General features: G+C 40.7%; 1 protein-coding gene across 1 annotated transcript; it reads left to right on the top strand.

Annotated features, from left to right (window-relative positions):
* The first annotated feature begins 117 nt into the window (after positions 1–117).
* Positions 118–5921, top strand: pafah1b2 (platelet-activating factor acetylhydrolase 1b, catalytic subunit 2). The gene is made up of 6 exons (XM_004573347.6): positions 118–241; positions 657–738; positions 1907–1996; positions 2196–2312; positions 2667–2789; positions 3459–5921. Exons 2-6 carry the CDS (start codon positions 658–660, stop codon positions 3735–3737), a joined length of 690 nt encoding a protein of 229 aa, XP_004573404.1. The 5' UTR covers positions 118–241; position 657; the 3' UTR covers positions 3738–5921.
* Positions 5922–13851: the final 7930 nt, after the last annotated feature.

Here is a 13851-nt window from a genome sequence, read left to right as displayed (position 1 = left end):
GGAAGAATCCACTCTTCCTTCCATCGGTGTTTCGGCTGGTGGTGTCGAGCGGGCACTCTTGCCACTGGAACGATCTCTGTGCTTTCCCTCTGACACACCTTTTGTTGTCTCATCTAGCTCGAGGCTGCTAACACTTGCTAGCGAGCATCATACGCGTCGACTCCCTGACAGCGGTGCAGCGAGGCCGGGGAATAAAAAGTTAAGGGTCACCCAGGAGAGCCGACAAGTGACACCCTGCCAGGTAGTTTGTCTTGTAAATAAATAAGTAATTTAATTTTTTAAAAATATTTTTATTTGTTTATTTTTTAAATTAACGACGAGCACGACAGACGTGTATCAGAGATGCAGCCACAACAGTCTCCAGTCATTAGCAAGCAGCTAACAAGCTAACGTCTGATAAACAGTAGCCTAGCGGAGTTAATGCGATCTGCTCTGTGATCTCTAAACACCCGCACTGAGAGCGAGAGTGGCCTGCAATCCGCATTAGGCCAGTCTGTCTGCTCCCGAAACGCTAAGCCGCTGCATCACCCCGCTGCTCTCTGCTAGGTGGTGCAGATGCTTTCCTCTGTGCCCGGCATCAGCATGACGTCCTTCCCCCTCCTGTAGGTCGCACCATGTTTATTGCATGTGTAAATAAGCGCTAGGATTTCTTTCAGGATGAGTGGGGATGACGTGAACCCAGCAGCAGTCCCTCAGCCAGTAGAAGATGTTCAAGGAGATGGACGGTGGCTGTCACAGGTATCAGAATACTTTATTAATCCCGAAGGAAATTAGGGAATCTCTATTGTTAGAGTGTTGTAAACATTTACTCTGTATTATCATTAATACCTCATATCCTTCTGATGTATGAAGGCGGTCTGAATGATGTGCATTATTTATCAAAGATAGTTCCCTTATGTGTTTCCATGGTAATTGTTAGTATTAAGTCAGTGTTTAAATAAATAAAGTAAATAAATAAATAAATAAAACCAGTTGTATAATTCAGCTCAGATGGGATGGCACTTTGGATCTGCACCTATGTGTGGCTTTGATAAGTAGGAGTCTTCTAAATTTTGCACGCTGTCCCCATCAGGAGTTTCTGTGTGACGCTTGGAGCGCTTACGATGTGAGACTTTTATTGCTGAGAACTCTTGCAAATTAAACTAAAGCTTAGTATAATATACATTTCTCATGTTAATCGATGCGCCACTATAAGACATCGCTTCGATTTGGTGACCTTAGTCTGAGATTATGTTTTTATTTCTAATTCTTAAACACAGATGTTTATGACTGTGCTGCAATCCCGTGAAGCCAGTTGTGTTGTTCAAGGTTCTTTATTTGTCACATGCATAGTTATACAAGGATAACACACAGTGAAATGTAGCCATTGTCAGTTGATGTTTTGATCTTCTTAATAATATTAGTGTCTGAATAAGAATGGATGACAATGTTGATAACATTTATTATAGTAGTTATAAGCTCATGATCTGACTCAAAGAAAAGGCCACTAAATAAATATCAACCATGTGCTCAAAATTTTTTAGTCACTAAGAAGACTTTGTTTGTTCCAGTGCATCACTTTGTTTGGCTTGTTTAGTGGATCTTTCTAGAAAGTCTGCACAAAGTTAATCCTCCCAAAGCTAATAGGGCAGTCATTGAGACAGTCTGTTTTACTCGGAGCTCTCTGTCAGATAGGGCACCAGACGCATCTCGCCTATAACAAGCTTGAGGTTTTTTATCTGACTCTGATGGCTCACGACTGTCATCATACCGCTCAGATTTAGAGAGTCAAAACGCAGAGTTTTACATCAGGGGGCAAGTTCTCAGAATCAAGCAGAGAGGGGTTTATTTTTAATAAATTAAAGATGTTCTTGTATTTGTCGGGTCTGTCATGCACTATATCACCAGCTCTCTTGGGTTTTTACAGCATTCAAGGTTTGTACAGGAGTGCAAGGATGCTGAGCCAGACGTGCTCTTTGTGGGGGATTCCATGGTACAACTAATGCATCAGTATGAGGTCAGAGTAAAGTCTTAGAAAACATTTTTAAATTAAACAGGACACATCTGGATGTGATTCATGTGTTTTGAATTGCACAATAAAGACAGCAAATAAAAGCCATACGTTTATCTTTGCTCACTGTTGATTTTTCTTGATGACGCACTAGTTATCATAATCGACCTGACTCAAATGCATATTCATGGTTTTCTGTCCAAAGGTGTGGAGGGAGTTGTTCTCCCCTCTTCACGCGCTCAACTTTGGCATTGGAGGGGACACCACCTGTAACGTACTGTGGAGGCTGCAGAATGGAGAGCTGGAGAACATTCGCCCCAAGGTGAGACGAGCCCGCTAACAGAAAGGCAGATGAGGACAGTATAATGCGTCCACACTGATGTCCACAGTTTCACATTTCACACACTCTGACCTCCGAGTTTTGTGACTTTCATGTAGATCTTGAGCTCTTTCTTCATAAGTGCAAGTTTCAGCATTGACCTCGGCAGAAGTCAATGCTCTTTAACTTCTTTGTTAAACTTGATATTCATCCATTTGGCTTAATTGCTCTAAAAAAACCCCAAAATGTCGCTTAATTGTGTTGTATCTCATATGTTATGTCATTCGCTTTGATATAAATTCTGCAGGGTTGGACGTGTTTAGCGGAAGTGAATAAATTGTCTGTCCTCTTGTCCAGGTGGTGGTGTTGTGGGTAGGAACCAACAATTATGAGCACACAGCAGAGCAGGTTGCAGGAGGAATTCTTGCCATTGCAGAACTGCTCACTACTCGCCTCCCCAAGGCAAAGATAGTTGTCCTGGTAAGTTTAGTCATATGTTGCATCTTGTCTTGCTTGTTTGTCTTAAACTCATATTTTGAGCTAGAACTTTCAATTATATTGACATTTGTTCCTGAGCATTAACATAAAGGCTCTTTAACGTGGTGATATGCACACAACTTGAATACAATTTCAGGTGCCTTAAATAACATGACTGAGGAGTTGATGCCACAATATAACCAACAGACAGAGGAAAGTTAGTTTGCTTTAATTGTGGGCACACAGTTTGATATTAGTTATTAGAAACTCGTCTGCATACAGATTGGTTGAACATGTGTAGCTAATAAAGTACACGTCTTTTACTTATGTACAAGTCATCACTGTGAGCTCAGAGCTCAGTTTTTTCTCATGTTGGATCGGTATAGTCAGTAGGATCATGGTTATAACTCTGGCTGAGCACAGAACTCCTACCATCTGCTATTCAAATCTTGTTTCAGAGGCATCCATCAGGAGATATTTGGCTTAAAAAGAGTGGAGGAAGCTAAAACAGCTTCTTCAGAGGTGCCTAAGGAGTGTTTTGAACAGTGAATCATTCAGAGCTTGTCTAGTAGAGTCCAAGAATAAAAATATGGCACTTGAAATTAGCACAATATGTCTCCTTTAATATAATAATTTCAGTAAATAAGTCAGCTCTGTTTCTGTGGTCCTCAGGGTTTGTTGCCTCGAGGGGAACGGCCCAACCCACTCAGGGAGAAGAACGCTGCTGTTAACGCTCACCTGCGCTCCTGGCTGCCACGGCTGAGCCAGGCTCAGCTCTTGGATGTGAGCAGGGAGTTCGTCCACTCCGATGGAACCATCAGCACTCAGGACATGTTTGACTTCCTTCACCTTACTTCAGCAGGTTACGACTCTGTGGCCAAGCCCCTCAGTGACCTGCTGCTGCAGATTCTTGAGGAGACGCCAGAGGAGAGACGAGCATCGCTGGTTTGAGGGCTACGGCCACGAAGCACACTTCTCCAGAGGCATGTCTCATCTCCTGCTGCTGCAGTGGCTGAGACATGCCCCTGGTACCTGAAGGAGGAAGGGCTCACGCTCAGGGGGATGAAGAAACCTGATGTGAGTGGGCCCACGTGGGGTGTGGGATCACATTCTTGAACAGAGGGTTGGGTGTGGGAGAGGCGGCGACGCGGGAGAGAGACCTCATTACCGACGTAGACACTGTGATTGCAGTAGTAATGTGAAACGGATTCACCAAGTTCGTGCAACTCTTAATTTTAGACTAGATTTAATGAGATCACGAGGGACTGCAGTGGCACGTGCACACAAATTAATCTCGGCACGTGGATAAAACGAGTGTTTTGTCCCTCACCTGTACTGCAGGAACACAAAGCACCATCTAATTTATTTCTTCATGTTTTAATATCCATAAAACAATTCCTTGCCAAGTATCTCTGTCAAACACATGTCCCTGCTCATTGTGCGCTTAGATGGCAGAACCTTAGTCAACACTGGACAATGTTATGAGTGTGGCCAGTACACCAAAGAGCAGTGGTTTCCAACACAGAGGGGGTCCAAATCCTTCCTTTGAAGGTACAAATAAACTTTCATTAGTCAGTTTTAAGAATAAAGAGATATTTCTGCTACACTTAAATCTCTTCAGTGTCATTCAATCTCCCAAAAATCATAAAGAATCAATCAAGTTACCCCTCAACAGTCCACGAGATGAAAAGCAACTGCTGCAGAGAAGATAGCGCTGAGATGCACGCTGTTTACCAGTGAGCAGTATCTAAAAGAACTAACTCTATTTTGCTTAATGTGTAACACTGCAATGCATAGAGCATATTAAATCACTCTAATAGTTTTTTCAGTTCACTAATTATGTCTTTGTGTACGTAAACAACTGCTCTGCGAAGCGAGAGCACTTAGTTTATTTAATGTTCACTTTTGAACTTGATGTGTAACTATTGTTTGAAACTGTTAATCACTATGAAATGTATCACTGCATAATTCACTGCTACACACACACACACACACACGCGCGCGCGCAGATTAAAATTATTCTGGTTCCTGTGTTGCGCAAATGTTCAGTTCGAGCCACATCTTGCTGTTCGCTTCATGCTTGTTTGAAACTGAGCCTCAGCTTAAATGTAAAAAGGCTTCTGTGTTATATTACTCAGTCAGTGAATGTCACACATTGCTGCATATTTATTAGTGAGATTTATGCTGCTCAATCCACTTCTCTGGTAATCTTTAGGTCTTCCAAAATACCTCCAGCCTCTCTGCTAAAGTACGAAGCTTCTGTCCGAGCTAGCAGTAGTGTTTACATTGTGGAATAGCGTCATTAATTAGATTATTTGAATGTTTTTAAAATAGGTTATATGCATAAAATGTGCTGCTTTTTTGCAACAGTATGCTTGATTTTGTTTGTCTTATAAAGCAAAGTAAGAAGATTGGAGAAAATCAGTGGCTGTCCTGCTTTTCTTTTTTCTTTTTTTTTTCTTTTTAAAGTATTTCTGATCATGAATAATTCCTGAGTTAGGCTGATTGATGTGCTACATACTGCATTATCCAAATGTTCATTCTCAGACCAGCTCTCTCTCCCTCTCCCTGCTTAACACCTAGATGTACAGTAATCTCTCCTCCTCACTTCTTGCCTCTTTACTTGTGGCCCGTCGTGTTTGTGGTTGAACCTCGCCCGACCCCGCCATCCTGACGTACATGGTGTAGTTATTGAAGTGGGGGGAGTCTAGCCACATGGTTAAGCTGAACGTACTATAATCATGCTAACTACTATAAAGCATCACAGGCCATGTAAAGAAAACCTTTTGTCTGTGAGCTTGCTGCAGCCGCCTGTTCTACACTGTTTGCGACAGAGTCTGCTGTCGAGCATCGAGATGTCAAATGTTACTGCTGTCTTAAGCTCTGCACATTTGTGTGACGTGTTGAATATAAATGGTGTACGTGTGCGTGCCTTAAGCGTTCATGAGGGCGGGTGTGTACAGCGTGTCCGGTACCGGATTGTGTGAGTGTCATGAAATGACAATGTTGGGGAAGAATGACGTTTGTAAGCTGGACTCTGTGTTTGCTGTGACACAGTATTTGCACTGTTCTGGCTTATTGTTATGTTATTGAGGTAAAGCATTCCAATAAATAATAAAATAATGAAAACAAGGACCTAATCGTGTTTTGTTTTTTTGTCTTTGACATCAGCAAATAATGATTTATTTTGTAAAATAAGAGGAGGAAACCTGAATTTGAGGTGCTGGATCCGCTTTTGTATTTTTCAGTGCTGTGTGTAAGTGTTACACGGCAACAAAGGGAGCCATTTAATCAGAGTACCAAATTGAGAAAGACACTAATAAGGCTCACTGCTTATTCCTTGGCTCCATAGAGTTTCTCAATGCTTAATTAGTTTGCTTTCACTAAGTTTATCCCCCTAATGTAACACTTCAACAGCACTTGGTTGCAGTGTGGACTCATTAAACAGATTAGGTGCACTGCTCAACTGTGACTGCGCGCACGTTACATTTTTCTCCCGCCTTGATTATTGTAACTCACTTTTCACATGCCCATAGTCACAGCTGTTCCTGCATCCGTTCACTGGCTTCCAGTTTTATGTTAACATAAAACGCTGTACATGGACAGAGCTTCTGGGACCTTCTTGGAAGTTATATTTGTCACAATTTTTGCTGCCCTCTCGGGCTGATCTCTCTTGAAAAACACATTTTTAATGTCACTGAGACCTTATATCCCAATAAATAAATAAAGAATATATGAAAGTCACTTTGCCAACAACAGCTTTTACCTTGTGAATGTTTTTTCTGGCTCAAAATGACTTCATGTTATTCATGAGCGATATGAGAGATGACAGATTACAGGCCAACAAGTCCTTTATAACAGTTTCAATTCCTGCAGTAATTTTCTGGCAAATGCCGGGAATCACTTTTTGGCAGACGATCAGTTTTTGGCACAACGCCGGCCTCTCCCATCCTCTAACCAGGGTCTCCTAGCTTTCCCCAGCTCTGATTTTATTGCTTAGCCTTTCCTTAATCTTTTCCCCTTTATTTTGGGCCATTGTGTCGCTATTTCTGTGTATGTTGGATTGAATGTCTGATCGTAAAGTTGATAATGTGTCTGTCTGGTGGAATGTGGATGTTTATCTTGAATGTGTGGCTTTTATTCAAATTGTGAAGCATTTTGTAACTCTCTGTTTTGAAAAGTACAAATAAAGTTGTTTCTTTCTGTCAGAGGCACGAGGTCTTCCTGTTGACAGGTTTTGTTATAGTTTTTTTAATTGTGTGGATCAGTGAAAAATGAAAATAAACACATGTACACCCTGTCTACAGACCGCTTAGTCTAAATATCCCTTTAATGTTTTTGGAACTGTAAAAGCCAGCCATGTAGACCCAGGATAAATATTGCAATTTTCCTTCTGTCAACACACTGTTTGAACGTGAACTTTGTAATCCCAGCAGGCATCAGAGGAAACACCCTGATGTAATCTGCTCCTGGTCCTTTGTGCGGTTCCTGCTCTGCTCACCTCTGCCCCAGATTTCATCTTATCTATGACCCTGTGTTTTAAAGGTTTGTAATGTTTTGCCAGGTGGAATGATTGGTGCAGCAGATGAAACACGCTGCTGGCTATCAAACCAATAGATCATCTCCCTCAGACAATAAACAGCTCACACAAACAGCCACAGAGGCTCATTTATCATGAAAGTTGTTCCCAAATGTTTACAGCAGAAGCCAAAAATTGCAGCCTAGATTTGTGTTTTCCCCACATAAATCATATTTATTCAACTTACAGCAGCCTGACTCATTATTTTCAGCTGCAGTGACTCTATAACCCAGCAGGGGGCACTGTCGCCTAGCTCAGGAAATCACTTGTGCTACACGGATATGCCTGTGACTCCATTTATTGAAACACACACACACAAAATGCAATAATTTAAAAAGTTTTGCAGTTGTATTTTTTTTTATGATTCCCACCCTGCAACTTAAAAAAAATCCCCACGAAGTTGTTGTGAAACAGGAATTTGTTCATTCCTTTAACCTCCTGAGAGCTGAACTCTTCCATGGCATGAATTTTTAATTTATCTTTGATATTTGGGACGTTGGGACCTGATGAATGTAAAAACAAAGAATTTCCTGATTTTTTTTTTAACCTGATTTTTGTTTCAGAGAGAAATGAGATCCACATATAAGGACATTTATTTTACATTTTGATAGAAAAGTGGCAGTATAACGTCCTCGTATCTGGATATCAGGCCTTTGTAGAGCAAAATGTATTATTTTGGTCTAGACAAGCCAAAATGTGATGTCCACATACGTGGACGCCAGGTCCTAAGAGGTTAAAAAAAAGTTGCTCTATTTCCAGTCTGAATTGGTCATATTTCACTCATGGGGTTCTGGTTCTTTCATCATACAATGTGACTTGCATTTAGTGTATGATGGGTCTCATATGTTGTTGTTGTTGTTCTGAGACCTTTGTGAAGTAAAAGGTTAAGATCATCCTGTCACATGTCACAATCAGATTATGTCGTTTCAGAGGAAATGAAATACAGAAGCTGTTATGATAAAAGCAGAAATTCAAACAACTCAAAAAAGTCCCTGTAATAAATTGTTTGTGGTTGCTTTAGCTACAGAGCAACTATTTACATCGGAAGGTCTGATTTGTTATTACCAGGAGACCTGTGTGTGTGTGTGTGTGTGTGTGTGTGTGTGTGCGCGCGATTCAATTAGGCCTGCATACCTCTCCAGCAAGAGCACACCTTCGTAGAAACAAAGTCAGGTAAAACACTGATGTTGATTAGGCGATGAAGTACACAGTGAGTTTTGGCAGGTTAAGTAAGAATCAATCAATCAATGAGCTTTCAGCTCGTCCCCTTCTCCCCTCACAGCTATGTTTTCCTCTCAAAGGGATTTGAACTGCGGACTAACCTTTCAGCTCTCAGCCCTCTGCCTCAAACCACCAACAGGGGAAAACACCTGCCTCCTAATTTATGTTACACAACATCTGACCCAAATTCATTCAGTGCCACCACATGAAGAGCAAACACCACATGCAGCGATACCACAGCACCTTCCTCTGTGGTTTCTGATGCTATATTCATGCCAATGACTCGTTTACTTGTATTTCCAGGGAAGCTAATTTTATAAGTGATGTGACATCTTATCCTTAACCATTCATTTATAATCTAAAATTGCAGTCTCCAGCTGAGTCCCCACTGTTATTTTGCCTTTCTGCATTTGGAAAACCACAGTTGTAGTTGTATGTGGATATAAAGAGTCAATGCAACAAAATAAATGCTAACCTTGCTCTGTGAAATGCTCACGGTGTAATAAATACTCACCATATTTCTCATAAATTTCCTCTGGAGATACATAAAAAAAGTTTTTTCACTCACACTGAGCCTTCCAAAGGGCCTTTCTGCTATTTGACCAGGTTATTGAATAATCCTCCTATATTCACTTATTTTTTACAATGCACCTCTCCTTTACTGTCTGGATCCTAAAATGAATTCAGCAGGTCTTTGGTCTGGAAAGGCCTTTCACCTAAGGCGATCATTCTTTATCTGCAGCCTTTTGTGTTGTCATTTAATGACCTCACAAAGCCACACAGAGTGCAAGAAGCATATCAATATTTTTGATTTCACCTAATGTATAAAAATATATACATTATAGATATAGATAAATATGTTATTATATATATTGAAAGCTAGTCTCTCTACCTATAGTGTGTTCTAAGTTAATGTTTCTAAACCTGCGCTTGTCTCTAAAATGTGCGTCTCTTCTATTTTTTCACACAGCTCTTGCTTGTTCTCCGTTTTTGATGAGATTTATGCTCCAGCACTGTGACTTTTGAAAAGAAGGCGTCACTCGTAACCTCTCACGTCCCTTCCTGACATTGTGTACAAATCAAACTCGCCCACAAAGCGCATTAAAATTTTATCCCCTCTCATTTATGGCATGACATCTATTGCAAAAGCCATTATTATTGTCAAAATAAAAATAAATTGAATTCAAACTTTCCCCTGAATGAAATTACATATCTACAAACAATGCCTATCATAACACAACTGATCCAGTCATGGGTAAACATATAAATCAGCTGTCAACGTTTTGGTTTGTGGAAGTTTGGAACTTAAAAAAAAGTTTATATGTGTATCCAGTGTGCTAGAATTAAACTGTATAGTTGTACAGATAGTTAGGTTATCAGATTATAGTTCTCATTTTCATTGTTAGATTAGATTGAAGAGCTTAAAAATAAATGGAGTTCATTTGTGATGGCGATGGAAACACCTTAAATCAAAGGGATTGTGTGGAAACTGGGGAAGTTAGCATACTGCAGCTATCAGAGGTTCGCCACATGACTGCTGCAAATAAAATAATTCATGATAGGATATAATTACAATATGAATAGACATTTTTGAAATTAATAAAATCACTTTGTTTACCTTTGGTTTTATTTCCTTTTCGGACAAAAGAAAAAGAACTTTATGAAGGGGGAAGTTGGACATTCTGTCAATTAGTTATGTATGTAGTAGTTATGTGTTTGGTTTCAATACTTCATTAACCAACAGAGAACCTAACAGTGAGACTTAAAATGTCCCTGCATGAATTCATTCCTTTGACCCAGAAGAGTAAGTTGTGTTTATGATGTTTCTATGAGAACATCAGGGCAGTGTCGCCCATTTTTTGTTTTGTATTTTAAAAACATGATGTCAGATTTCCAGGTTTGGCCCATTCACACTATGTATCCCAGAGGAGGGGGAACTCCAGGCCTCAAGGGCCAGTGTCCTGCAGGTTTTAGATGTGTCCTTGATCCAACACAGCTGTTTAAATGGCTAAATAACCTCCTCAACATGTCCAGAGTCCTGGTAATGAACTAATCATTTGATTCAGGTGTGTTGAACCAGGGTGATATCTAAAACCTGCAGGATCAATTCTCATTCAAATACATACAACACAGCTAAGAAACAGACAAACTACTTTCTTGAACTTTCTTGAAGGAGGCCATAGCAGTTTTTGTTGGTGTTTGTGAAGAGGACTCTGTGAAACCGAGCACACAGAGCAGCCAGTAGTAGTCACTAGTCCTGCAAAAAGCATGCAATCCCTCACTGGCTTCTCACTGTTCACTTTAAACAAGCCAGAAGTCCTACTGTCATGGACTGAAGCCAGGGCTCTGAAATGGTGTGCAAAAACTTTTCCACTGCGTCAATCAGTGTCCCGCCTAACTAACTTTACTAACAGTAGCATTAGTTCTAGCCTGATAATCAGACTGAAAGGCCGTTTGAGTTACATGGATCTTCAGGTTTGGGCCAGATGACTTTCGGTCTGACTGGTTCTTGCTTGCATGTTTAGGTCCTTATAGAAATTAAACAGAAGTTACTCATTGTGTCATGATATCTGTATGCAATGTTGTAACCTTCTTCTTGAGACACCGCTGAATAAATAAATGCTGGAACTTGCATAGTTAAGTGGTTCCCAAATGACCTTTTGGCGTAATGGAATCAGCCCTTTCCTGCAGCCACTGGAGCGAGGGGGGCTTTACTCCCAACCCTTATGTGTCTTATCCAGCAGCACTGCAGTGGCTGAATAAGGGGAAGGAGGTGTTACATCAGCTTCCCCTGTCACATTTTCCCAGCTGGTCCAAATATTCAAACTGGCTCAAAAAAAGTAGCTTCTCTAATCTCAAGGCGATCATAATCCGCCCTGTTATGCCCCTCCATGGCAGCAAAGTACCTTCCACTGCGGTGAGCCCAGTCACACTTTCATCAAAACCTTGATGGGAATGAAAGGCCTTCTATCAAAAAACGCTGCGCACCACTACTCTCTTTCAAATTATCTGAAGAAAAAAAAAGAAAAAAGACTGTGACTATGAGAAAAAAAAGAGGAAGAGCTGAGTGACGTGTGTTTTTGTTTGTTTGTGGGATAATTCAAATGTAACAGATGGGTTTTTCAGGTTCACTAATTTCAGCTGCCTTTCAGCACTGCGGGTCAGGAACAATGTTTTGCCTCAAACTGCTATTTAAATCTATGTAAATAGTTACACAAGCACCTCCCTGGAAGTAAAACAGTTCAACCACTGTATTTAGCGCCACTGTTGTGGAGTGATGCTCCTCACTCAGGGATCGTTATGCATAAAAAAAAGGGAAAGTGTGTTTTTCCTGTTTTGGGTTTAGTTACACAAATCAAGTTACACCCAGTTTAAATAACTTGTTCTGGTCCCACCACCACAGAGCTTCTGCACACGTTATTCACACAGTTTAAATTTGTGAAACCTCAAGGCACCGTGTTTACCACAACTTTCTAAAACAGTTGGAAAAATAAATCACTAACTAATCATTAGTTATGTAAAAGAGAAGATAAGGTAGCAAAAGCAAGGAGTAAAAGTGTATCCATACATGTGCATGGCACTTTTTTAAGTAAACCTTGCCAGTACTGTGTTGAAAACCCCTTTTACCTTCTGAACTGCCTCAATTCTTCATGGCACAGATTCAACAAGGTTCTCACCCTACCACTGAAATGTCCCAGCAGAAATCAAGACTCATCAGACCAGCAACTTTTTCCACTTTTTCCATCTGATTGGCTAATGAGAGATAGTTACGTAAATGAGCAGCTGAGCAGGTGTACCTGGAAAAGATGCCGGGGAGTGTAGATATTCAGTCAATAAAGGAGCTTAGCAGAGATGAAAAATCACAACAAAAGTTGCCTCAAGGCGCTTTATATTGTACAGTAGATACAGAGAAAAGCCCAACAATCACATGACCCCCTATGAACAAGCACTTTGGCGACAGTGGGAAGGAAAAACGCCCTTTTAACAGGAAGAAACCTCCAGCAGAACCAGGCTCAGGGAGGGGCGGGGCCATCTGCTGCGACCGGTTGGGGTGAGAGAAGGAAAACAGGAGAGGTCTATTAACACACAGTGAGTGAGAAATATACAGTAGATTATCTGTCATGTGTTGCAATGACCAAAAAAGAAAAAACTTGCTTGTTATATCAGTGGATGTGCAAATAAACTTGGATACATGTTGTGAGACTCAAGAGTTCATTGGTGCTGATTTGGCACTAACACTCCACGCGTGTCTGCTAGTGTTGAAATAAATATTAGTTTTGAAATCATAAACACATCTTGACTCTTATAACAGTCTGGGCTTTGGCAGAGATAACAGCTGCTGTCACGCTGACGCTAATGGGCCACAGCTTATCAACAGCAGAGTGGGCTCTATTAGTAGTATTAAGTTGCTTGCTATCTTCAAAGTCATCAATTTTCTCAGACTAATGCTTTTATTGTGAAAATAAGTCACTATAAAAACACAAATACATGTTGCGCTTTGATGGATAACCTACAGTGTTGTTGTCTTTGCTCCACACTGGTTCCACCTCCATTTACATTATACTAATTTACCCCCTTTGTGTCAGCACCTACGCAGTTTCCTGCTAAGAAGGAAGAGGAAAAGGAAGTCTCTTTTTAACCCTCCTCCTGCAATGATTCGTCCTTTTTTGGAAATGCTCTCTACTATCTGAAATCCTCCTCTGTCATGACCTGTACTCCTTCTGACCCAAGCCACCTTAATCTCCAGACTCCATCTGGATATTTATTTTTTATTTTTTAAAGCTGCGCTTTTTCCTCTTTTTTCATCAAAGCATCTTCTTTTACTGTTTTCTCTCTACTGCTGCTCTTTTCCATCTCTGGCTGTTTCTGAGTCATTTCATGCTGAACAGCTTAAGCTGGACCAAAGCAAGAACACAGTATAAACAAAACCCTGGCAGCGATAACGATAGTCTCTCACTGGCTTCTCTTATTCCATCAAAGTAGGCAAAGTCCAACATTATTTATTACTCCCTTACATTATTTTCTTCACCTTTGCCTTTGGCAGCCTTAGCTGACCTCTCTTTAAAGTACAGCTCAGCTTTACGGCACACAAACATACGTGTCGCCCTGACTACCTGCAGAAACTGATGTTTTTATTATCTGTTGCTAGGCACATAGGTTGCAGTTTACCAGCTACCAGTTATCAAGAGTCATGATAGCGACGGTGACATCATTGAGTGTGAACAGGACACACTTCCTTAGGCCATAGATTCATTACAAAAGAGG

This window comes from Maylandia zebra, linkage group LG10, assembly GCF_041146795.1.
Source record: "Maylandia zebra isolate NMK-2024a linkage group LG10, Mzebra_GT3a, whole genome shotgun sequence".
Lineage (NCBI taxonomy): Eukaryota > Metazoa > Chordata > Actinopteri > Cichliformes > Cichlidae > Maylandia > Maylandia zebra.
This window is presented reverse-complemented; position numbering and strand designations above follow the sequence as displayed.